This window comes from Tachyglossus aculeatus, chromosome 2, assembly GCF_015852505.1.
Source record: "Tachyglossus aculeatus isolate mTacAcu1 chromosome 2, mTacAcu1.pri, whole genome shotgun sequence".
In the NCBI taxonomy this organism is placed as follows: Eukaryota; Metazoa; Chordata; class Mammalia; order Monotremata; family Tachyglossidae; genus Tachyglossus; species Tachyglossus aculeatus.
Genome location: NC_052067.1, coordinates 122,586,707 through 122,607,856, shown reverse-complemented (window position 1 = coordinate 122,607,856; position 21,150 = coordinate 122,586,707). Strand labels below are relative to the sequence as shown.

Below are 21,150 nucleotides of genomic sequence, written 5' to 3'. Positions count from 1 at the left end.
TCTCATTCAACTCATTTAGTGAATCTGTCACAAAATCCTGTCAGTTGTATCTCACAACAACACTCAGTTGTACCTAACCACGTCACAGAATCTGAACTTTATTCTCCATTTGAACTATTATTATGATGATACAAGGATTTATCATAACCCTCCTTGTCTACTCCAATAGCCACATCACTGACCTTCACACCTACTGTCTCTCTCCACTTCAGTCCTTACTTCACTCTGCTGTCCAGATCATTTTTCTAAAAAAACTCCAATTCTTGCCTATCCACCTCCACATCAAACAAATATTCCTTATCATTGACTTTAAGTCGTTTAATTACCTCTTTCCCTCTACCTCAGCTAGCTGATGTACTAAAACCCAGACCACACACTTCACTCTTCTAAAATCAACTGACTCCCTGGGCATCAATCTCATCTATCATGCAACTCACTCATTTTCTCTGGCCTTGGAGCTCACTCCCCATTCATATATAATGGACCACTTTGTCAGATAGCATTAATTAATTGACTGATTGATAGTAGAAATAACTGCTGTGTTGAAGTGACTTGGGTTGTTGGGACTTGATTGTTCATTTATTCATTCGATCAATATTTATTGAATGCTTACTGTGTGCAAAGCACTGTACTAAGCACTTGGGAGAATACAATACCACAGCAAACAGACACATCCACTGCCCACAATGACCTCACAGTCTAGAGGAGGAGACATAAATAAATAAATAAATAAATTACAGATATATACATATGTGCCTTAGGGTTGGGAGGGAAGATGAATGAAGGGAGCAAGTCTAGACAAGTAGAACGGAGTGGGAAAAGAGGAGAGGAAGGCTTACTGTGGGAAGGGCTTCTTGGAGGAGATGTGCTTTCAATGAGGCTTTGAAATGGGGTAGAGCAATTATCTGTCTGATAAGAGGAGGGAGGGCATTCCAGGCTAGAAGTCAAGAGCAGGAGCAAGATAGACAAGATTGAGGTACAGTAAGAAGGTTAGTATTTATGATAACAAAGTGTGTGGGCTGGGTTGTAGTAGGAGAGTAGTGAGAGTAGTGAGTAGGAGGGGGCAAGGTAATTAAGTGTTTTAAAGCCAATGATTAGGAGTTTGTGTTTGTAGCGGAGGTGGATGAGCAACCACTGGAGTTTCTTGAGAAGTGGGGAAACACTGTGAATGTTTGTGAAGGAAAACGATCCAATGATCTGGGCAGCAGAATCAATCAATCAATCAATCAATCGTATTTATTGAGCGCTTACTATGTGCAGAGCACTGTACTAAGCGCTTGGGAAGTACAAATTGGCATCACATAGAGACAGTCCCTACCCAACAGTGGGCTCACAGTCTAAAAGGGGGAGACAGAGAACAGAACCAAACATACCAACAAAATAAAATAAGTAGGATAGAAATGTACAGGTAAAATAAATAAATAAATAAATAGAGTAATAAATATGTACAACCATATATACATATATACAGGTGCTGTGGGGAAGGGAAGGAGGTAAGACGGGGGGATGGAGAGGGGGACGAGGGGGAGAGGAAAGAAGGGGCTCAGTCTGGGAAGGCCTCCTGGAGGAGGTGAGCTCTCAGCAGGGCCTTGAAGGGAGGAAGAGAGCTAGCTTGGCGGATGGGCAGAGGGAGGGCATTCCAGGCCCGGGGGATGACGTGGGCCGGGGGTCGACGGCGGGACAGGCGAGAGCGAGGTACAGTGAGGAGATTAGCGGTGGAGGAGCGGAGGGTGCGGGCTGGGCAGTAGAAGGAGAGAAGGGAGGTGAGGTAGGAGGGGGCGAGGTGATGGAGAGCCTTGAAGCCCAGGGTGAGGAGTTTCTGCCTGATGCGCAGATTGATCGGTAGCCATTGGAGGTTTTTGAGGAGGGGAGTAATATGTCCAGAGCGTTTCTGGAGAAAGATAATCCGGGCAGCAGCATGAAGTATGGATTGAAGTGGAGAGAGACACGAGGATGGGAGATCAGAGAGAAGGCTAGTGCAGTAGTCCAGACGGGATAGGATGAGAGCTTGAATTAGCAGGGTAGCGGTTTGGATGGAGAGGAAAGGGCGGATCTTGGCAATGTTGCGGAGCTGAGACCGGCAGGTTTTGGTGACGGCTTGGATGTGAGGGGTGAACGAGAGAGCGGAGTCGAGGATGACACCAAGGTTGCGGGCTTGTGAGACGGGAAGGATGGTAGTGCCGTCAACAGAGATGGGAAAGTCAGGGAGAGGACAAGGTTTGGGAGGGAAGACAAGGAGCTCAGTCTTCGACATGTTGAGCTTTAGGTGGCGGGCGGACATCCAGATGGAGATGTCCTGAAGGCAGGAGGAGATGCGAGCCTGGAGGGAGGGGGAGAGAGCAGGGGCAGAGATGTAGATCTGGGTGTCATCAGCGTAGAGATGATAGTTGAAGCCGTGGGAGCGAATGAGGGCACCAAGGGAGTGAGTGTAGATTGAGAACAGAAGGGGACCAAGCACTGAACCTTGGGGAACCCCCAGAATGGAGTATGGACTGGAGTAGGAGGGGACAGAAAGAGGGAGGTCAGCAAGGAGGCTGATACAATAATCAAGGAGGGTTAGTGCTTGCATTAGTGTGGTAGCAGTTTGGATGGAGAGGAAGGGCAGATTTTAGCCATGTTGTGAACATAGAACTGACAGGATTTAGTGATGGCTTGAATATGTGGGTTGAACGAGAGAGAGGAGTCAAGGATAATTTATTAATTCATTCATTCAATCGTATTTATTGAGTACTTACTGTGTGAAGATCATTGTACTAAGTGCTTGGAAAGTACAATTTGGCAATAGATAGAGACCATCTGTACCCAACAAAGGGCTCACAATCTAGAAGGTTAAGGGCTTGTGAGACAGGAAGAATGGTGGTGCCTTCAACAGTGATGGAAAAGTGAGTGGGAGGACAGGGTTTGTGTGGGAAAAAAAAGAAGTTTCATTTTATTTTTATTTATTTTTATTTATTTAGTTTTATTCTATTAAATTTGATGTGACAGGAGGACATTCAAGTAGAGATGTCTTGAAGGCAGGAGGAAATGTGATACAGCAGAGAGGGAGAGAGATCAGGGTTGGAGATACAAATTTGGTGGCACCAGCATAGAGGCTGTAGTTGAGGCCATGTGAGCAAATCAGTTTTCCAAGAGAGTGGGTGTAGATGGAGAAAAGAAGTGGACCCAGAACTGAACCTTGAGAGACACCCACAGTTAGGGGATGAGAGGCAGAGGGGCAGCTTGCAAAAGGGACTGAAAATGAGTGGCCAGAGATATAAGGAAAACCCTGAAAGGACAGTGTCAGTGAAGCAGACTTTGTATAATGTTTCTAGGAGAAGGGAGTGATTGGCAATGTCAAAGGCAGCAGAGGTATCAAGGAGGAGAGGAGGAGGAGGATGAGGAGTCTAAATTGTTTAAGATTGATCGAAAAGGTAGAATTTATGAAGGCCTTGAAAGTAGAGAGAACTCATCTATTGGCTTAAGATCAGTTGGAATTTACAGGCCGGTGGAAAAGTATGAACAGGATAACAGACATGGAAAAATTAAGAGCAAGTTTCAGATAGTACGTGAGTTTAGGAAGAATGAACCCAAACCCCATCCTCTTCCTGACTTTCCTATCATGGAAGATGGCACCACCAACCTTCCCATCTCACAAGCCTATATCCAAGGTGTTGTCCTGGACTCCTCTCTCTCATTCAACCCACATATTCAATCTGTTAAATGATTCCTCTTGGTCCCATCTTCCCAACACCGCTAAAATCCACCCTTTCCTCTCCATCCAAACTGCTATCACATTACAATCACTCATCTGATCCTGCCTAGATTACTCCATCAACTTCCTTGCTGACGTCCCACCTTCCTGTCTCTCCCCACTCCAGTCCACACTTCACTCTGCTGCCAGGATCCTCTTTCTATAAAAATGTTCAGGACATGTCACCCTTCTTTCAAAAATCTCCAGTGGTTATCCAACCACCTCTGTATCAAACAAAAACTCCTCACCATTGGCTTTAAAGCACTCCATCACCTTGCCCCCTCCAACCTCATCTCACTTCTCTCCTTCTACAACCCAGCATTCATATTTTGCTCCTCTACGGTTGACCTTCTCACTGTACCCCGATCTCGTTTATCTCACCGCTGACCCGTGACCCATGTCCTGCCTCTGGCCTAGAATGCTCTCCCTCCTCAAATCTGATAGACAATTACTCTCCCCCTCTTCAAAGCCTTATTGAAGACACATCTCCTCCAAGAGGCCTTTCCAGACTAAGCCCTGCTTTTCCTCATCTCCCACTTCCCTTCTCCCATTCCCCTTATCCCACACCCTGACCTGTTCCCTTTGCTCTTCGCTCCTTCCATTCCCACAGCACTTACTTGTATATTTTTAATTTTATTTATCTGTATTGATGTCTGTCTCCCCCTCTCTAGACTATGGTCTCATTGTAGGCAGGGAATATCACTTTTTTTCTAATACTTTTCAAGAATGTTCTTGCTTTCTTACTAATCCCAGCAGTTAAGCAAAAGCTTACACAGAATTGTGGGGAAGATAGGTTCAGTGCTACCCCAACCCCACACTTATTCTGGCCTGACTATTGTGAAATACTCTTGTTGGAAATGAAATCAATCAATATTAAATTATCACTATCACTAACAGAGATGTCCTGTAAGACAGTCACAAAGGGTTCCTACATACATGGCCTGAAGACCTTTATTAGTGACATACTTCCACAGACTTCCAAAATTATGTAGCTGGTGTTTGCATTGAAAGACTTGACTTAGGACTGATATGTACATTTTTAGATATGTGCAAATAATAATATGTGTTGTGATGCTTCTGAATACAGATTAGAGACTACACACTGCTTTTAACTACTTAGGAATATAATCACTAAGCAATAAGAATATACTCCCTTTTCCATTATTAGAATTTATATGTTGCTTGAATAAGAAACTATCCTATTTTTCAAAACTCTTTTTTGAAAGTAGTTTACATGTATCTTTATTTCTGAGTTCTTATTTTTTTCTCCATTGACTTATAGATATGATCCCAAAACAGATACATGGACAATGGTGTCTCCACTGAGCATGCCTAGAGATGCTGTTGGTGTCTGTCTTCTTGGTGATAAATTATATGCAGTAGGTGGGTATGATGGGCAGACATACCTGAACACTATGGAATCCTATGACCCACAAACTAATGAATGGACTCAGGTAAGCATTACATTTCTGAATGCTAAACATCTTCGCCAAAATACCTGGAAAATGCTTTACATGTTTGCATGACATAGTGTCTTGTCCCAGCAAAATACCACCCTAAAGACTTGGAGCCCTTTGGCCTCAAATGAATGCCAAACTAGAATGTTCATTAAATTTGTGGATAAATGAAAATGAGCTGTTAGTAGAGTTACTTAAAGAAACAAATTAAAATGTGACTGTTCAAAGGAGGTGGATATAAACAAAAATAGATTACATTTATTTGGGTCAATAATTGATAGAAAATAAATGAACTCATAAATGCAAGATGGGACAAGTATCCACGGAATAAGACATGACAGAAACAGATGTGGAAGCCCAGGAAATCTCAAATGGAAGTATGCAGATACAGAAGAAAACTCAATGCTGAATATGGTATAATATACTGCCTCTAAAGGCATTTATTATAACCATCATTAGTCGGAATTTATTTTGACCTTATGTGCTTTCCTGTTATATGTAGCTGAATTTTGAGCCCCATAATTGAAGTACAATATGGTGTGGATAAAATCTAGAATGGAACAACAGTCATCTTGGTGGCGGGGGAGGAGTGTAATTGGAATGCCTTGATAGCGACATTCTCTTGATTTTCCTTACTGATTTAGAATTTTAGGACTTCATTTTTCAACTGTGTGGTGAAGTGTGAATTCTGTTAAAACCACAGAGGAAGGCTTTGGTTTATTTCTCTTCACAGAGAAATTTGTGTAGAGTCATGGTGTGCACTTACACAAGGGACTATACCTAAAATGTGGACCTCACCAAAATATCCTCCTCCCAGAGGCGTTACACAAATAATCTCCATCTAGTTGGTCAGGCTATCCCACTAGCTACCTTAGTACTCTTACTGGTTATATGGCTAAATGGAAAGAGCACGGGCTTTGGAGTCAGAGGTCATGGGTTCAAATTCCGGCTCTGCCAGTGTGACTTTGGGCAAATCACTTAACTTCCCTGTGCGTCAGTTACCTCATCTGTAAAATGGGGATTAAGACTGTGAACCCCCCATGGGAAAACCTGATCAGATTAGATCTGTGCTTTGCACAGAGTAAGCGCTTAATAAATGCCATCATCATTATTATCATTATTATTTACTGGAAGCAGCATCGTTCAGTGGAAAGAGCATGGGCTTTGGAGTCAGAGGGCATGGGTTCAAACCCTGGCTCCACCAACTGTCAGCTGTGTGACTTTGGGCAAGTCACTTAACTTCTCTGTGCCTCAGTCACCTCATCTATAAAATGGGGATTAAAACTGTGAGCCCCCTGTGGGACAACCTGATCACCTTGCAACCTCCCCAGCGCTGTGTGCTTTGCACACAGTAAGTGCTTAACAAATACTATTATTATTATTCCACTTTTTACACTTATTTATTAAGCTATTGATTTTTGTTTAGTCATGTCTTCTATTTTAATTACAGATTCCTAAGTGAATAGTATAGTACTCTCCAATAAAGATGCTCAATAAATACCACTGATGAAAATCATAGCTGAGGTTGTTTAGTAACTTTTCTCCCTGGCTAAAAAAAAGTCATATTTCACTGACCTTGGAGCAGGTCTGTAGCCTTTCTTGATACCATGTATCAGCCCAATTCTGGAAAAGAATTCAAAAGCAGTCTTGAGGGAAGACCTATTTTTTTGTTGTTGTAAATGCTATTTGTTAAGTGATTACTGTGTGCTAGTAACTGTACTAAGCACTGAGATAGATTTAAGATAATCAGATTGGACATAGTCCTTGTCCCACATAGTCCTCACAGTCTTAATCCTCATTTTACAGATGAGGCAACTGAGGAGCGAAGAAATTAAATGTGTTGCCCAAGGTCACACAGCAGACAAGTGGCAGAGCTGAGATTAAACTCTGATCCTCCGACTTCTAGGCCCTTTCTAATAGGCACACTGCTTCTCCTGAGGCCCTTTATGCCCACACAGACAACTAGAATCCTTCTGGGCTTGAAGAGGATAAAAAAGCATTGTCTATTTCTAAGTATGGGAATAGAATAAGTTATAGGCTCTGGGTATGGAGAGAATGTAATATAATAGTCTTACTGCTTATTTAGAACTAGTCATTGTACCTCCAGTTATTCCAAAATTGAAATTGTAGTAATATCTGAAGTACATACATTGCTTTTGAAGGAGCACTTTGGGGCAGCGAGGGACTTTAAAATAATTTGAAACAAACTTTATTTTGGTGAAATTCATGTTTTTTAAAATGTTCATCATTCTTATAGGATTTACTTATTTGTCCTTCTCATTTAATATTTTTCCTTTTCTAAAATTAATATTCACAAAATGAAAATATTGCCATAGCTACTTTTTTCTTACACTGTTTACAAAATGTACTTTCCTAAGAACTTAATACAGTGCCCTGCACATAGTAAGTTCCTAATAGATTGAATAGATTTCATAGATTGAATCATTGACATACCCACAAGAGTAAACTGAATTAAGGGAAAACATGGTATTTTTTAAAAATACTTTTAAAGTATTTTTAGGGAGAGGCTAAAGAAGGAATAGGGGAGAAGAAAAACACAATGCTACTTTTTAACACCTGAAGGCTGGGGTAATGATAGCTGCCCTCTTCTGAAAGAGAAATTTTATTTATGGTTATGCTTATTCATTCTTTCCATCATATGTGTTTGACTTGCACACTTCTGTGGTTTGTGCTTTAAAATGAATTCCTAAAGATCAACTTGTGAATAAACCATCATGAAGAATAGCAATGTTGAAGACAAAATAAACTAAATAGTGCCTAAAGATTGGAAACACATTCCAGTTTTATTTAAATCTTGGTATTTATCACAAAAAATATTTACTCTACTTAGTGAAACTAGGTTGAGTTAAACAATCATTATAAATATTGTTTGAATTTTAATAAGCAAAATAATATTTTCTCAGAATATAATGAATGAATTACACATTTTAATATAATTTTATATTAGTTTTGTTAAGTAGCAGACTTTGCACTATACTGAGTGTGTATGAAAGATACAAGGGCTACTAATTCCGACTTTGCCAATTGCCTACAAGGAGCTCAGAATCTAAAAGGAATAACTCGCAGCAGGCATACAAGTAAAGAAACAATGGGATAAATACAGACCAATAATAAGGCCAATAACAATAATAATCTCAATAATCATAAAAACTCTAGAACATCACTGATAGAGGAAAAATTTTCATGCCCTTCACCTTTCCCATCTGGGCCACCTATAGTCCAACAATTAAAATATTTCTGAAAATCTGATTATCTAAACCACAGAATTATGCTTGACTTCACCTTGGTGATAACTTAATGATGAGCCTTATAAGCTTGGCAGAAAACACTGACACCAAAGGGCCCTGCTGCAGCCTCAGTTTCTGCCTGTCCTGGTCCTGCAGCTGAGATATTACCCTTGGTGAAAAAGGGTGAAGGAAGTGTGAGTAAAGTCTTCACAGATTTAGAGAAGCAGCCTGTCCTAGTGGAGGAGTATGGGTCTGAGAATCAGCAGACCTCGGTTCTAAATCCCGGCTCTGCCGCTTTTCTGTTGTGTGACTGTCTGTGTAGAAGTCGCTTAACTTCTCTGTATCTCAGTTACCTCATTAGTAAAAAAAAAACCTTACCTCACTAGTCCCTCTTTTCCTTTTCTTCCACTCCCTTCTGTGTTGCCCTGACTTGCTCCCTTTATTCATCCTTCCTTCCAGCCCCACAGCACTCAAGTACATATCCGTAAATAATTTATTTATGTTAATGTCTGTCTCCTCCTCCAGAGTGTAAGCTCGTTGTGGGAATGTGTCTGCTATATTGTTATACTGTACTCTCCCAAGTACTAAGAATGGTACTCTGCTCACAGTAAGTGCTCAATAAATACAATTGATTGCGAGCCCATGTGGGACATGGATTGCATCCAACTGATTATCTTGTATCAACCCCAGTGCTATGTACAGTGTTTGGCACATAGTAAATGTTTACCAAATACCACTAAAAATGTATAATTCAATCATTGGTAATTATTGAGGGTTACTGTATGCAGAGCACTGTACTAAGGACTTGACAGAGTACAATACAGCAGAGTTGATAAACACCTTCTCTGGCCACGAGGCTACATATTTCAAGTAAAATTTTTTAACGCAGTTAAAAATTCAGTCAGTCAGACAGTCAATTGCATTTACTGAGTGCTTACTGTGTGCAGAGCACTGTACTAAGGGGGGCTGAATAAAGGGAGCAAGACAAGGTGGTGCAGAAGGAAACAGGAGAAAGGGAAAGGAGTGCTTACTCAGGGGAAGAACTCTTGGAGGAGATGGGCATTCAATACTGCTTTGAAGGTTGAGAGAGTAATTTCCTGTTGGATATGAAGAGGGAAGGCATTCCAGGCCAGAAGCAGGAAGTGGGCAAGAGGTTGGCAGTGAGATAGATGAGATTAAGGTACAGTGAGAACGATGGCATTAGAGGAGCGGTATTCCAATATCTCATCAACCACTATTTCCTACCTAGGAAATCATGAGTGAGAAAATGGCTTAAATAATAATAATGGCTTTTATTAAGTGCTTACTATGTGCAAATCACTGTTCTAAGTGCTGGGGAGGTTACAAGGTGATCAGGTTGTCCCACATGGGGCTCACACTCTTAATTCCCATTTTACAGATGAGGTAACTGAGGCTCAGAGAAGTGAAGTGACTTACCCAAAGTCACACAGCTGACAAGTGGAGGAATCGGGATTTGAACCCATGACCTCTGATTCCAAAGTCCGTGCTCTTTCCACTGAGCCACACTGCTTCTCTAAATGAGAAGCATTAAATGAGCCCAATACTACAGTGTTATGATTTTGGTATGAGAACCCAAGAAGCCCTCCTGAGAGACTAAGTTTCTCATCAGTCTGGAGCTGAATAGGGAACAACACTTGTTGCTGTACTTTAATACTTTAATGAGTCTCAGTGGGTCCAGGTAGCACAGTGCCTTAGTGCTTATTGTAGTGCCTGGCACATAATAAGCACTTAACAAGTACCATTATCGTTATTAGTATTATGAGCTTCTTGAATCTGGTCCTGGTATCCATGGATCTGGCAATGGCTATTATTCTCTGTCCTGAGAGGTCAGCAAGATTGTACAGATTCTAGAGACACTGTTTTGGGAATCACTTTGGCTGTTCTGGAAGTTCAGTTCAGTATGGGAAGCAGGACCAACTGAAAGAACCCCTCCCTGGATTAGAGGTGCAGCGTGGCTCAGTGGAGAAGAGCACGGGCTTTGGAGTCAGAGGTCATGGGTTCGAATTCCGGCTCCGCCACATGTCTGCTGTGTGACCTTGGGCAAGTCACTTACATATCTATTCTATTTATTTTATTTTGTTAGTATTTTTGGTTTTGTTCTCTGTCTCCCCCTTTTAGACTGTGAGCCCACTGTTGGGTAGGGACTGTCTCCATATGTTGCCAACTTGTACTTTCCAAGCGCTTAGTACAGTGCTCTGCACACAGTAAGCGCTCAATAAATACGATTGATGATGATGAAGTCACTTAACTTCTCTGAGCCTCAGTTCCCTCATCTGTAAAATGGGGATTAAGACTGTGAGCCCCACGTGGGACAACTTGATCACCTTGTATTCACCCCCAGCGCTTAGAACAGTGCTCTGCACATAGTTAGCACTTAACAAATGCCATCATTATTATTATTATTATATTATTATTATTCCCCAAGTGTCCTTAAATTGTTTCCCAACATCTTGGGACTCTGCCAATTGAAATGTACTTCACACCTCATTTACCCTTCCTCTATCATCCATTTCTGAGCCCAGGAAGTCTATGGTGTGATTTGAGGCAATTGGATGAGCACGTGACTCATTACAGTTGACTTCCTGCAATGCTTTCAAGATTAATCTCCCATCTATACTTTTTCAATTATAATCCTAAACACCCATAACACCCACAAAGGTACAAAGGACTGGGTCCTTACATGAGTTTCAATTGGGGAAAGGAAACAGAAATCCCCTCCTCCTAGTGCCCTGGACACATGGACTGCATTGCTCCAGGGGAAACCCTTATAGAAATAATGCCATCTGCTATCAGTTTAGTCACAAAGTTTGTGCTATAAAGGCACCACGGCCTACTAGAAAGCAAGGGCCGGGGTATCAGAGGACCTGGTTTCTAATCCACTTGTGTGCTATGTGACCTTGGGTAAGTTACTTACTTCTTTGTGCCTCAGTTACCTCATCTGCAAAATGGGAATTCAATCCCTCTTCTCCCTCCTACTTAAACTGTGAGGCCCAAGGTGGACCAGATGATATTGAACCTATTCTAGTACTTAGTACAGTGCTTGTTACTTAGTAAACACTTAACAAATACCACAATAATTCTTATTTGCCTACCACTAATGTAGTTAATTTTATCTTTTTATAACTTAAACTAATCTCCGTTCTATATCGTAAACATATCAATTGTTTAAAATTTCTAGTTCTACATACTGCGTTTGAGCACTTTTGAAATATCATAGTTTTATGTTCTTGCATGATAGTTTATTCAACATAATGTTTTTAATGGTGGACTAACTTTCATATTTTTTCAACAGATGGCCTCATTAAATATTGGAAGAGCAGGTGCCTGTGTTGTAGTCATCAAACAAACTTGACTTGTTCTCATTATTTGGGATTTTACTCGCTGGAAGTATTATTTTTGTATCAGAAGATGTGAATAAGTTTATTAGAATGTGGAGTGCCATAGAAATTGACCCACTGGTATCAAAGAGAAGTAGGAGCAAAAGCATATCCTGGTCTGCATGTATGCCAATGGGTATCTATTTCAGAAATGTTCTTGGTACTTGGCTTTGTACAAGTGTAGATAACCAGAGACATCAAAGCCCTATTTACCTTGCAAAGTCCAAAAAAAACACACTCATCTGGGAAATATACTTGTGTCCTGGCTATTTATAATGATGATAAGATATTAAATGATTTTAGGTACTGTGGCTACTTTTCAAAAATTGTAGATAGATATTATGGCATTAAACCTCATACAGTCATCTGTTAAAACAGGTTGTTGGTTTCTCTTAAGAGGAATAGTTCGAAGGAATTTGACAGAACTCTTTCTTCCTCATTTACGTAAAGAAGGAGGATTAAGAGAATGAAGACCAGTGATTGCCTCTTCAACTTGAACCAAACTATCACTATCACTAGAAATGTGCATTTAAAAGATTGTGGTAACATTTTCTTCCGAATGTCTGAGTAAGCTTAGCAAGCAAATAAGAAATATACATTTTTAGCTATATTGAAACATATTGTCTCTTTTTATGAAAATGTTTGCCAAAGAAACAGACTTAATTGGCTATAGCCTTGTGTTTGATTCAGTGTACGCATGTAAGTTATAGTCACACTGAATGCTATTTGATTCTTTGCATGTAAGCCCTTGGAAATAGGACAGATTTTCTCCTGCAGTAATAAGTTAAAATTAAGCCAGCCACTCTACAGAAGAAATTTATTGTGATCCAAACTAGAAGTTTCCTTCCTTAAAGGTAGCCAATAGAAATCAGTACTGGAATGTAAGAGTGGGAAGAGTTCTAATTTGGACTTCAAAAAATATTGTTATATATAACATAAACGTATATATGAATTATGTGCTGTCCTTAACACAATACTTTATGTCTCATGGGAGTGGATTGAAAAATATTTTCAATATTGTGAAGATTTGAATATTAAAAGACTTTCTTTCTGGATTCAATCCACTAACATGATCCGGTTGTTCTCAATGAAAATTCCATGTCCAAGGAAAAGATTGATCATGTATATATCATGTGTGTTTGAATAGGATTTCACTATAATATAGAAAAAGGTTTCATATTTTCACTGGGCACTGCATGTGGATTGTTCTTACTGAAGTTCTTCTGTCAATGTTTTGTCCAGGTTTCACAGTCCAATGTAATGTCCTCTGTCCACTCAGCTGTCCCGAAAAATGTCCAGTAAAATGTCCAGTAAAATCTGGATGAAATATTGACCAAAGGAACTCCAAAATGAGAAAATATCTTGCTGAAAATATTAAACATTCTGTCTCTGTATCTCTGTCTCTCTCTTTCTATATATTCATATATATCTATAAATTAATCTATATGTATGTATGTATATGCACACACACCTTTGTTTCAAGAGGATGACTCTGACAGTGAAAAAAATGCACAGATTTTAATTCAACAATAAATATCAGAGCTCAGGAGAATTTCTTTTAAATGTAACCAACAGCTATCAACAACAGTGAGCCTTGGTTATTGTGGTCTTCACTGTTGGTCAGATGAGACAGCTAGCACCATTAAAATACCAAGTAGAATGTGATAACCCATAGGAAATACACATCCGAGGAGTGAGGAGGAATAACAACTCTTAGAAGTGGCAAAAATTGTCAGATCAAGGAATTCATTCCCTTGGAACTAATGAAACTTCAATTACAAGTTGAATTCCCCTTTCAGACCTTGAAATACTTAAGAATCATTCTACATTGATTTGAGGTTTGGGGTTTTTGTTGTTTTTTTTTTTTTTTCATCTCATTCCCTGGACACCACAAGTTGCCAGGAAAGTGATGAGATCCAAGCCTCAAGGAAAATTTGGAGTTTTGCAAATGCACATTGCTGCTATTAATGATCTATCTTTCTTTTGAAATACATTTCCTTCTAATACTGAATATATACCTGTATGGTATCAGTCTTTCTAAGTGTCATTTTGGAGAACACTGGCACCCATTCAAATTAAATGACATCCACTGAAGTCTCTCAATACTCTATAGTGAGGATAGCTTCTAGACAGTTACTCTTTCATTGTACTCTACAATTAGTAAAGAAGAAATTTTCAAGGTTGAAAAAGTATCTGTCCGTAATGGATACCAACCATTTCTAGAGTAGGAACCACGTTCAGGACCAAGTGATAACAACAAAGACACTGCTCATTTGTTTTTCTCTTCTTGTGTGTATGTGTGTGTGTGTGTGTGTGCGTGCATATGCTATTCTGTGTTTTTCATTGTTTTTCAAGATTGATGGGTAGACTAAAAGACAGAGGTTTCACCAAACTTAACTTGACAGTTTGACTTACACTAAAGAGTTATATGCCTTTTACTGTTTTATGAAAAGTAGCTTTCATGATTTAACAATAGGTTTGGACTGTTCAGCTATGCTATGTATGCCATGAATATTTTGTTTTTATGCCAATACTCTTACTACAACTCAGCCTGCACACTTAGCTCCTCTAAAGCTAACCTTCTCACTGGACCTCTGTCTCATCTATCTCACCCCCAACCTCTTGCCCACATCCTGGAATAGCCTTCCTCCCCATATCTGACAGACTCTCCCCACCTTAAAAGCCTTATTGAAGGCACAACTCCTCCAAGAGGCCTTCCTTGACTAAGCCCTTTTCCTTTTCCTCAACTCCCTTCCGCAAGACCCTCCCAGCCCTACAACACATATGTACAAATCTGTAATTTATTTGTTTATATTAATGTCTGTTTTCCCCTCTAGACTGTAAGCTAACTGTGGGCAGGGAATATGTTTGTTATATTGTTATATTGTACTCTTCCAAGTGCTTAGTACAGTGCTCTGAACACAGTAAGCTCTCAATAAATATGACTGACTGACTGATTGACTGCTAAATTAAATGAAAGGTAGATGGCACCCAAATCTACATCTTTGCCCCTGCTCTCTCTCCCTCCCTCCAGGCTCATGTCTCCTCCTGCCTTCAGGACTTCTCCATCTGGATGTCTGCCTGCCATCTAAAACTCAATATGGCCAAGACAGAACTCCTTATCTTCCCTCCCAAACCCTACCCTCTCCCCGACTTTCCCATCACTGTAGACGGCACTACCATCCTTCCCTTCTCACAAGCCCGCAAACTTGGTGTCATCCTCAACTCCACTCTCTTGTTCACCCCTCGCATCCAATCCATCACCAAAACCTGCCCGTCTCACCTCCGCAACATTGCCAAGATCTGCCCTTTCCTCTCCATCCAAACCGCTACCTCGCTGGTTCAATCTCTCATCCTATCCCGACTGGATTATTGCAACAGCCTCCTCTCTGATCTCCCATCCTGCTGTCTCTCCCCACTTCAGTCTATACTTCACGCTGCTGCCCGGATCATCTTTATGCAGAAATGCTCTAGGCATGTTACTCCCCTCCTCAAAAATCTCCAGTGGCTGCCAGTCAACCTACGCATCAAGCAAAAACTCCTCACTCTCAGCTTAAGGCTCTCCATCACCTTACCCTCTCCTACCTCACCTCCCTTCTCTCCTTCTACAGCCCAACCCACACCCTCTGCTCCTCTGCCACTAACCTCCTCACTGTGCCTCATTCTCGCCTGTCCCACCGTCGACCCCCGGCCAACGTTCCCCTGGCCTGAAATGCCCTCCCTCCGCACATCTGCCAAGCTAGCCCTCTTCCTCCCTTCAAAGCTCTACTGAGAGCTCGCCTCCTCCAGGAGACCTTCCCAGACTGAACCCCCTTTTTCCTCTCCTCCTCCCCATCCCCCCCACCCTACCTGCTTCCCTTCCCCACAACACCTGTATATATGTTTGTACAGATTTATTACTCTATTTTACTTGTACATATTTACTATTCTATTTATTTTGTTAATGATTTGCATCTAACTTTATTTCGACTTATTTTGATGACTTGACACCTGTCCACATGTTTTGTTTTGTTGTCTGTCTCCACCTCCTAGACTGTGAGCCCGTTGTTGGGTAGGGACCGTCTCTATATGTTGCTGACTTGTTCTTCCCAAGCATAGTACAGAGCTCTGCACACAGTAAGTGCTCAATAAATACAATTTAATGAATGAATGAATGAATAGATAAATCCAAGCTCATTACACTGCTATTGACTAAGGAATTATTTTTATTTAGTAAAGTAGCTCCATTCTTCACTTGTCTATATGAAGAAATCAATGTCAGCTCTTGCTATTAGATATTGAGACAGGCAATTATCAAGAATTTCATCTAAGAATTCAGGGACCACTGTTGGAATCAGAATGCTGGATTGAATGGTCTTTTGGTCTGATTCATATTGACATTTCTTATGTTCCTAATTTCAACGTCATTTCTCTTTCTCATATCTTCTTTATGAGGGAAAGATAAGATTTTAAAATTGAATTGTTTTCGAAGCAAGATGAAATAGGAACTGATTTAAATAATTTTATTCCTTTATGTACTGGCCAGCCTAAGTAGTTTAATTTACTATTGTTATATCAGATGCTTTTCCTTAGAGAAAGGACAGTTGTATTGCATGCAGTGTGTGCTCTCTGCAGAGAGCAAATATGCTATTTAGAATGGTAAAGATGACAAAAAAGCACAATTTGGTGCTGTCAACAAAAAGGGAGTGAAGGGGGGCAATGTTGGGATGCCCAAGGTGAACCTTCCATCTGTATAACCAGCACTGGTGCTGTGTTTCCCTACCTCTCAAGCCTGTCTGAAGGAGGCAAGGAGCAGATTGGGCAGTTAGGAAGGAAGACCATGTATTCTAATTTGGGTGGATGTTTTAAAAAAAAATCTACCATTTTCAGCCATTCTGACTGCTTGGTCCTGACAACTAGTGATTTTATTTCAACTGAGCTACTTCCCAACCTGGAACTATTATATGGGATAAGTTTCACTTAAATGAGATGGAACTGCTTTACACTGATACGAGATTGCAGTCAATGGTTGTAGTAGTGATGGGTGGCCATTTTAGTTGCTAAGTATTTCTGGAAAAAGTACTCTAAGCAGAACAATAACTATTGAGCTTCAAGTCACTAAGAAGTATAACCTCTCTTTCAGAGTCTCAATTCCTGTGGTGGCTGGCAGTTGTAAGGTCAGCTCATTATGCAACCGAACACATAAATTTGCTCCCAAAGGAGATTAAGGGAGGAAATTGAAGGAAGTTTGTTTTCCTTTCTACAGATTTTGAGAGTGAATTTGTAGCACCCTTGAGAGTTTCAGCAATAGACCATAGCTCAATATTAATTTTTGATTATATTAGTTCAGTGAATATAAAATGTGTGAAATAAAATTACAGTTTAAAATAATTCTCCCAGCTTCTGTGCTAAAGTCAAAAGCAATAGGGAATCAGCTCTCAAATCTTGAGAGTCACAGATATAGTAGACATACTTCAATGTATTATTTTGAAAATAGAAATGAGAATAAAAAATATACAGAAGTACAGTTCTCAAAGAAAAATATCTTGTTTCACAATGCTTACTTTTCAATAACTTGATATTTGAAATATAACACGTACATTAATTGTAAACAACAAACATTTCTAGTTTCTGAAGGATCATTTTTGAATTCCCAAGTGTGTTTGCAGGTGTGACACTTTTTAATTATCTAACTTTCCTTTTCACCATTTCCATTTTGGATTTCTTACAGCTCATCTCAGCTAAAATGAACAACTCTACTTTGTACATGACAATGTCTATATATTAGTATGTCTCAGAGTATGTGCATGTCAAATGGTATATGAGCATACACACTAGGGCACAAATTTCCTAAGCATTTGTTTTTCCCCCAGGTAGCACTTATGTACATATCCTTAAACTTTGTTGTTTTCCCCATCCTGTAATTTATTTTAGTGTTTGTCTCCCTTACAAGATTGTAAGTTCCTTTGAGGGCAGGGACTGTGTCTGCTAGTTCTACTGTACTGTACTCTCTCAAGCGCTTAGAACAGTCTGCAGCACAGAATAAATGCTCAATAAATACGATTGATTGACTATGAGACCATTATTTTGAAAGAATGTGTATGTTTGTGCATGTGTGTGTTTGTGTTTCTGTTCTTATGTGCATGAACCAATAGAATAAAATAGAATAATTTATTTTTCAAAAAAGGGAGATATTCAAAATCTAGTCTGGGAATATCTAACGTTATCAAATGAAATAAATACACCCAAATCACAAGGCTGTTTTTCCTGATTAATTTTCTTAATAGTAGAGTTCCAGAAAACAGAGTATTCATTTAAGGTACAAAAGTAGTTTACGAGATAGTACTGAGGGTACATACTAGCATTACCTGTTTCAAGACTGAATAATCTCTTTCCACCTGTCAGGAAGTGAGAAAAACATCATTTGCTACCAGCCATACCAAAGAGTATGATAACTATGAGGGAACTGAGATCTTAAAAGAAATCACAAAACTGGGTAACGTAACAGGAATATATTGATAATGATTTTGGAGGTTATGACCATCATTAAGTTTTAGAATCATCAATAACACTTACTGCAATTCAGTGTGGCTGTGGTCTGTGCCTTCCCAAGGGCAGAATATCTATGTGGTGTGGTTATTCAGAGTTACACCAAGGTATTTGAATCTCTGGTGGACTTTAAGGAAATTTTCCCTGGATAGATTGCAATCTTCTGGTGGGGTAATGTTGGGACTACCCGCAAAGGGACTGTTCGTTACACAGAGCAGGCCCCCGAGACTGACATAAGCCTCCGGCATCCTGATATTAAATTCTCCCCTGCCACTTTAAACCTGCAATATGTGTTTAAGCACTTTTAAAGCATCCCTGTTTTCCCTCAGGAGATTAGAGCTCATTATAAGCTCATTATCCACTGGAAAATTCTTACCTTCCTCCAACTAAGAGAAATGAAATTCCAAAGGCCTCACTGCTGCATTGGTTACATTTTAGCCACTGAAAAGTGGCATATCAATCTACTCTAACAAGTACAGAAGCCCCTTTATGCTTTGAGTGTAAATTTTATTTGAAATCAATAAACTGAGTCCAGAACGAAATGAAAGTATGTCTTTATAAATTAAAAGAAAACAAAAATAACACTGCTTCATCATTGTTTCAACATTTCAATACATGAAAGAAATAATACAATCACATATCCACATATGTCAATAATAACTAATATTAAATAAAGCTATTATGTTATTTTAAAGTATAATCTGTCATTTCTGAACTAAATATATTTTTATTATCTTAGGTCCTACAATCCTACAGGAAAAATATACAATGTGGCATTTTCTATGGAAAAATTCATCATCATCAATCGTATTTATTGAGCGCTTACTATGTGCAGAGCACTGTACTAAGTGCTTGGGAAGTACAATTCAGATGTTGGATGAAATATTTTTGCTAACTGTTCTTCAAGCACACTAATCTGAAAGCTACATATAAAATCATAATTTTATTGTGTCATGTTGTATTCATAACATTTCAGATTGGAGACATATAGAAAAATGTATATGTAAATATCTAAACTCCCAAATTTTGTATTGTTTTTACCTCCAGTCAGCTTTACCTTTGATTTAGACCATTAGAGGGAATGGATTTTATAGAGCCTCATTACTCTTATCTTGTCTTTTCTTAAGCTGTCGAGTCGTTTCCGACCCATAACGACACCACAGACACATCTCTCCCAGAACGTCCCGCTCTCCATCTGCAATCGTTTGAGTAGTGTATCCATAGAGTCTTCTTAGTAAAAATTTCAGAAGTAGTTTACCATTGCCTCCTTCAGTGCAGTAAAGTTGATTCTCCGCCCTTGACTCTCTCCCGTGCCGCTGCTGCCCAGCACATCTGAGTTTTGACTTGTAGCAGATTGCCTTCCACTTGCTAGCCACTGCCCAAGGTAGGAATGGAATGGCTATGCCTCTGCTTGACTCTCCCTCCCATAGCCAAGACTTGTAGAATACTGGAAACTCTCCAGATGCAACCCTGAGAGGGGTCATTACTCCTAGCCCACCTCAAATATATGTGAAATAGCCCCATTCGGGGTTCAGATCAGACACAGAGCCAATTTTACATGGAACTCACAGTCTAGAAGGTTAGGAGAAAAGATATAGTAGCGATTGTACATATGAAGAACCTTAGGCAAAGTGATTTCCCCAAAATAACACAGCAGGCAAGTGGGAAGCTGGGATTAGAACCCAAGCCTACTGTCACTCAGTCCTGTGACATATTTCTAACTTGGAATAAGATGGATGTCAGTTAAGAATCTTCCATGACCACCAGGAAGGTCTGGATGGATTTTAGGAGACCCTGCATTCATTCATTCATATTTATTGAGCGCTTACTGTGTGCAGAGCACTGTACTAAGCGCTTGGGAAGTACAGGTTGGCGACATATAGAGACGGTCCCTACCCAACAGCGGGCTCACTGTCTAGTGGGGGAGACAGACAACAAGACATATTAACAAAATAAAATAGAAAAATATATACAAATAAAATAGAATAATAAATATGTACAAGCCTATATACAGGTGCGGTGGAGAGGGAGGTAAGGCGGGGGGGGGGGGGAGGGAGAGGAGAGTGAGAGGAAGGAGGGGGCTCAGTCATTCATTCATTCAATTGCATTTATTGAGCGCTTACTGTGTGCAGAGCTCTGTACTAAGCGCTTGGGAAAGTACAAGTTGGCAACATATAGAGATGGTTCCTACCCAACAGCGGGCTCACAGTCTAGAAGGAGGAGACAGACAACAAAACAAGACATATTAACAAACTAAAATAAATAGAATAAATATGTATAGAGTCATAAATCCATACCAACCTATATATATATACAGGTGTTGTGGGGAGGGGAAGGAGGTAAGGTGGGGGGGATGGGGAGGGGGAGGAGAGGGTGAGGAAGGAGGGGGCTCAGTCATTCATTTGCATTTATTGAGTGCTTACTGTGTGCAGAGCACTTGACTAAGCACTTGGGAAGTACAAGTTGGCAACATATAGAGAGGGTCCCTACCCAACAGTGGGCTCACAGTCTAGAAGGGGGAGACAAACAACAAAACAAGACATATTAACAAAATAAAATAAATAGAATAAATATGTATAAATAAATAGAGTAATAAATCCGTACAAACATCTATACATATATACAGGTGTTGTGGGGAGGGGAGGGAGGTAAGGCGGAGAGGAAGGAGGTGGCTCAGTCATTGATTCAATCACATTTATTGAGCGCTTACTGTGTGCAGAGCACTGTACTAAGCACTTGGGAAGTCCAAGTTGGCAACATCTAGTGACGGTCCCTACCCAACAGCGGAC

General features: G+C 40.1%; 1 protein-coding gene and 1 non-coding gene across 2 annotated transcripts in view; one reads left to right on the top strand and one right to left on the bottom strand.

Annotated features, from left to right (window-relative positions):
- KLHL1 (kelch like family member 1) overlaps window positions 1–11,928 on the top strand; it is a 277,918-nt gene extending 265,990 nt beyond the window's left edge. The window contains 2 exon segments of the mRNA XM_038772560.1: window positions 5,013–5,184; window positions 11,749–11,928. Of these exon segments, the coding sequence (XP_038628488.1) occupies window positions 5,013–5,184; window positions 11,749–11,808 (232 nt within the window). The 3' untranslated portion in view covers window positions 11,809–11,928.
- A 7,775-nt stretch (window positions 11,929–19,703) lies between these two features.
- On the bottom strand, window positions 19,704–19,841 carry LOC119924434. Its single transcript, XR_005449148.1, has one exon. It is a non-coding gene; the product is annotated as a small nucleolar RNA SNORA7 (small nucleolar RNA).
- Window positions 19,842–21,150: the final 1,309 nt, after the last annotated feature.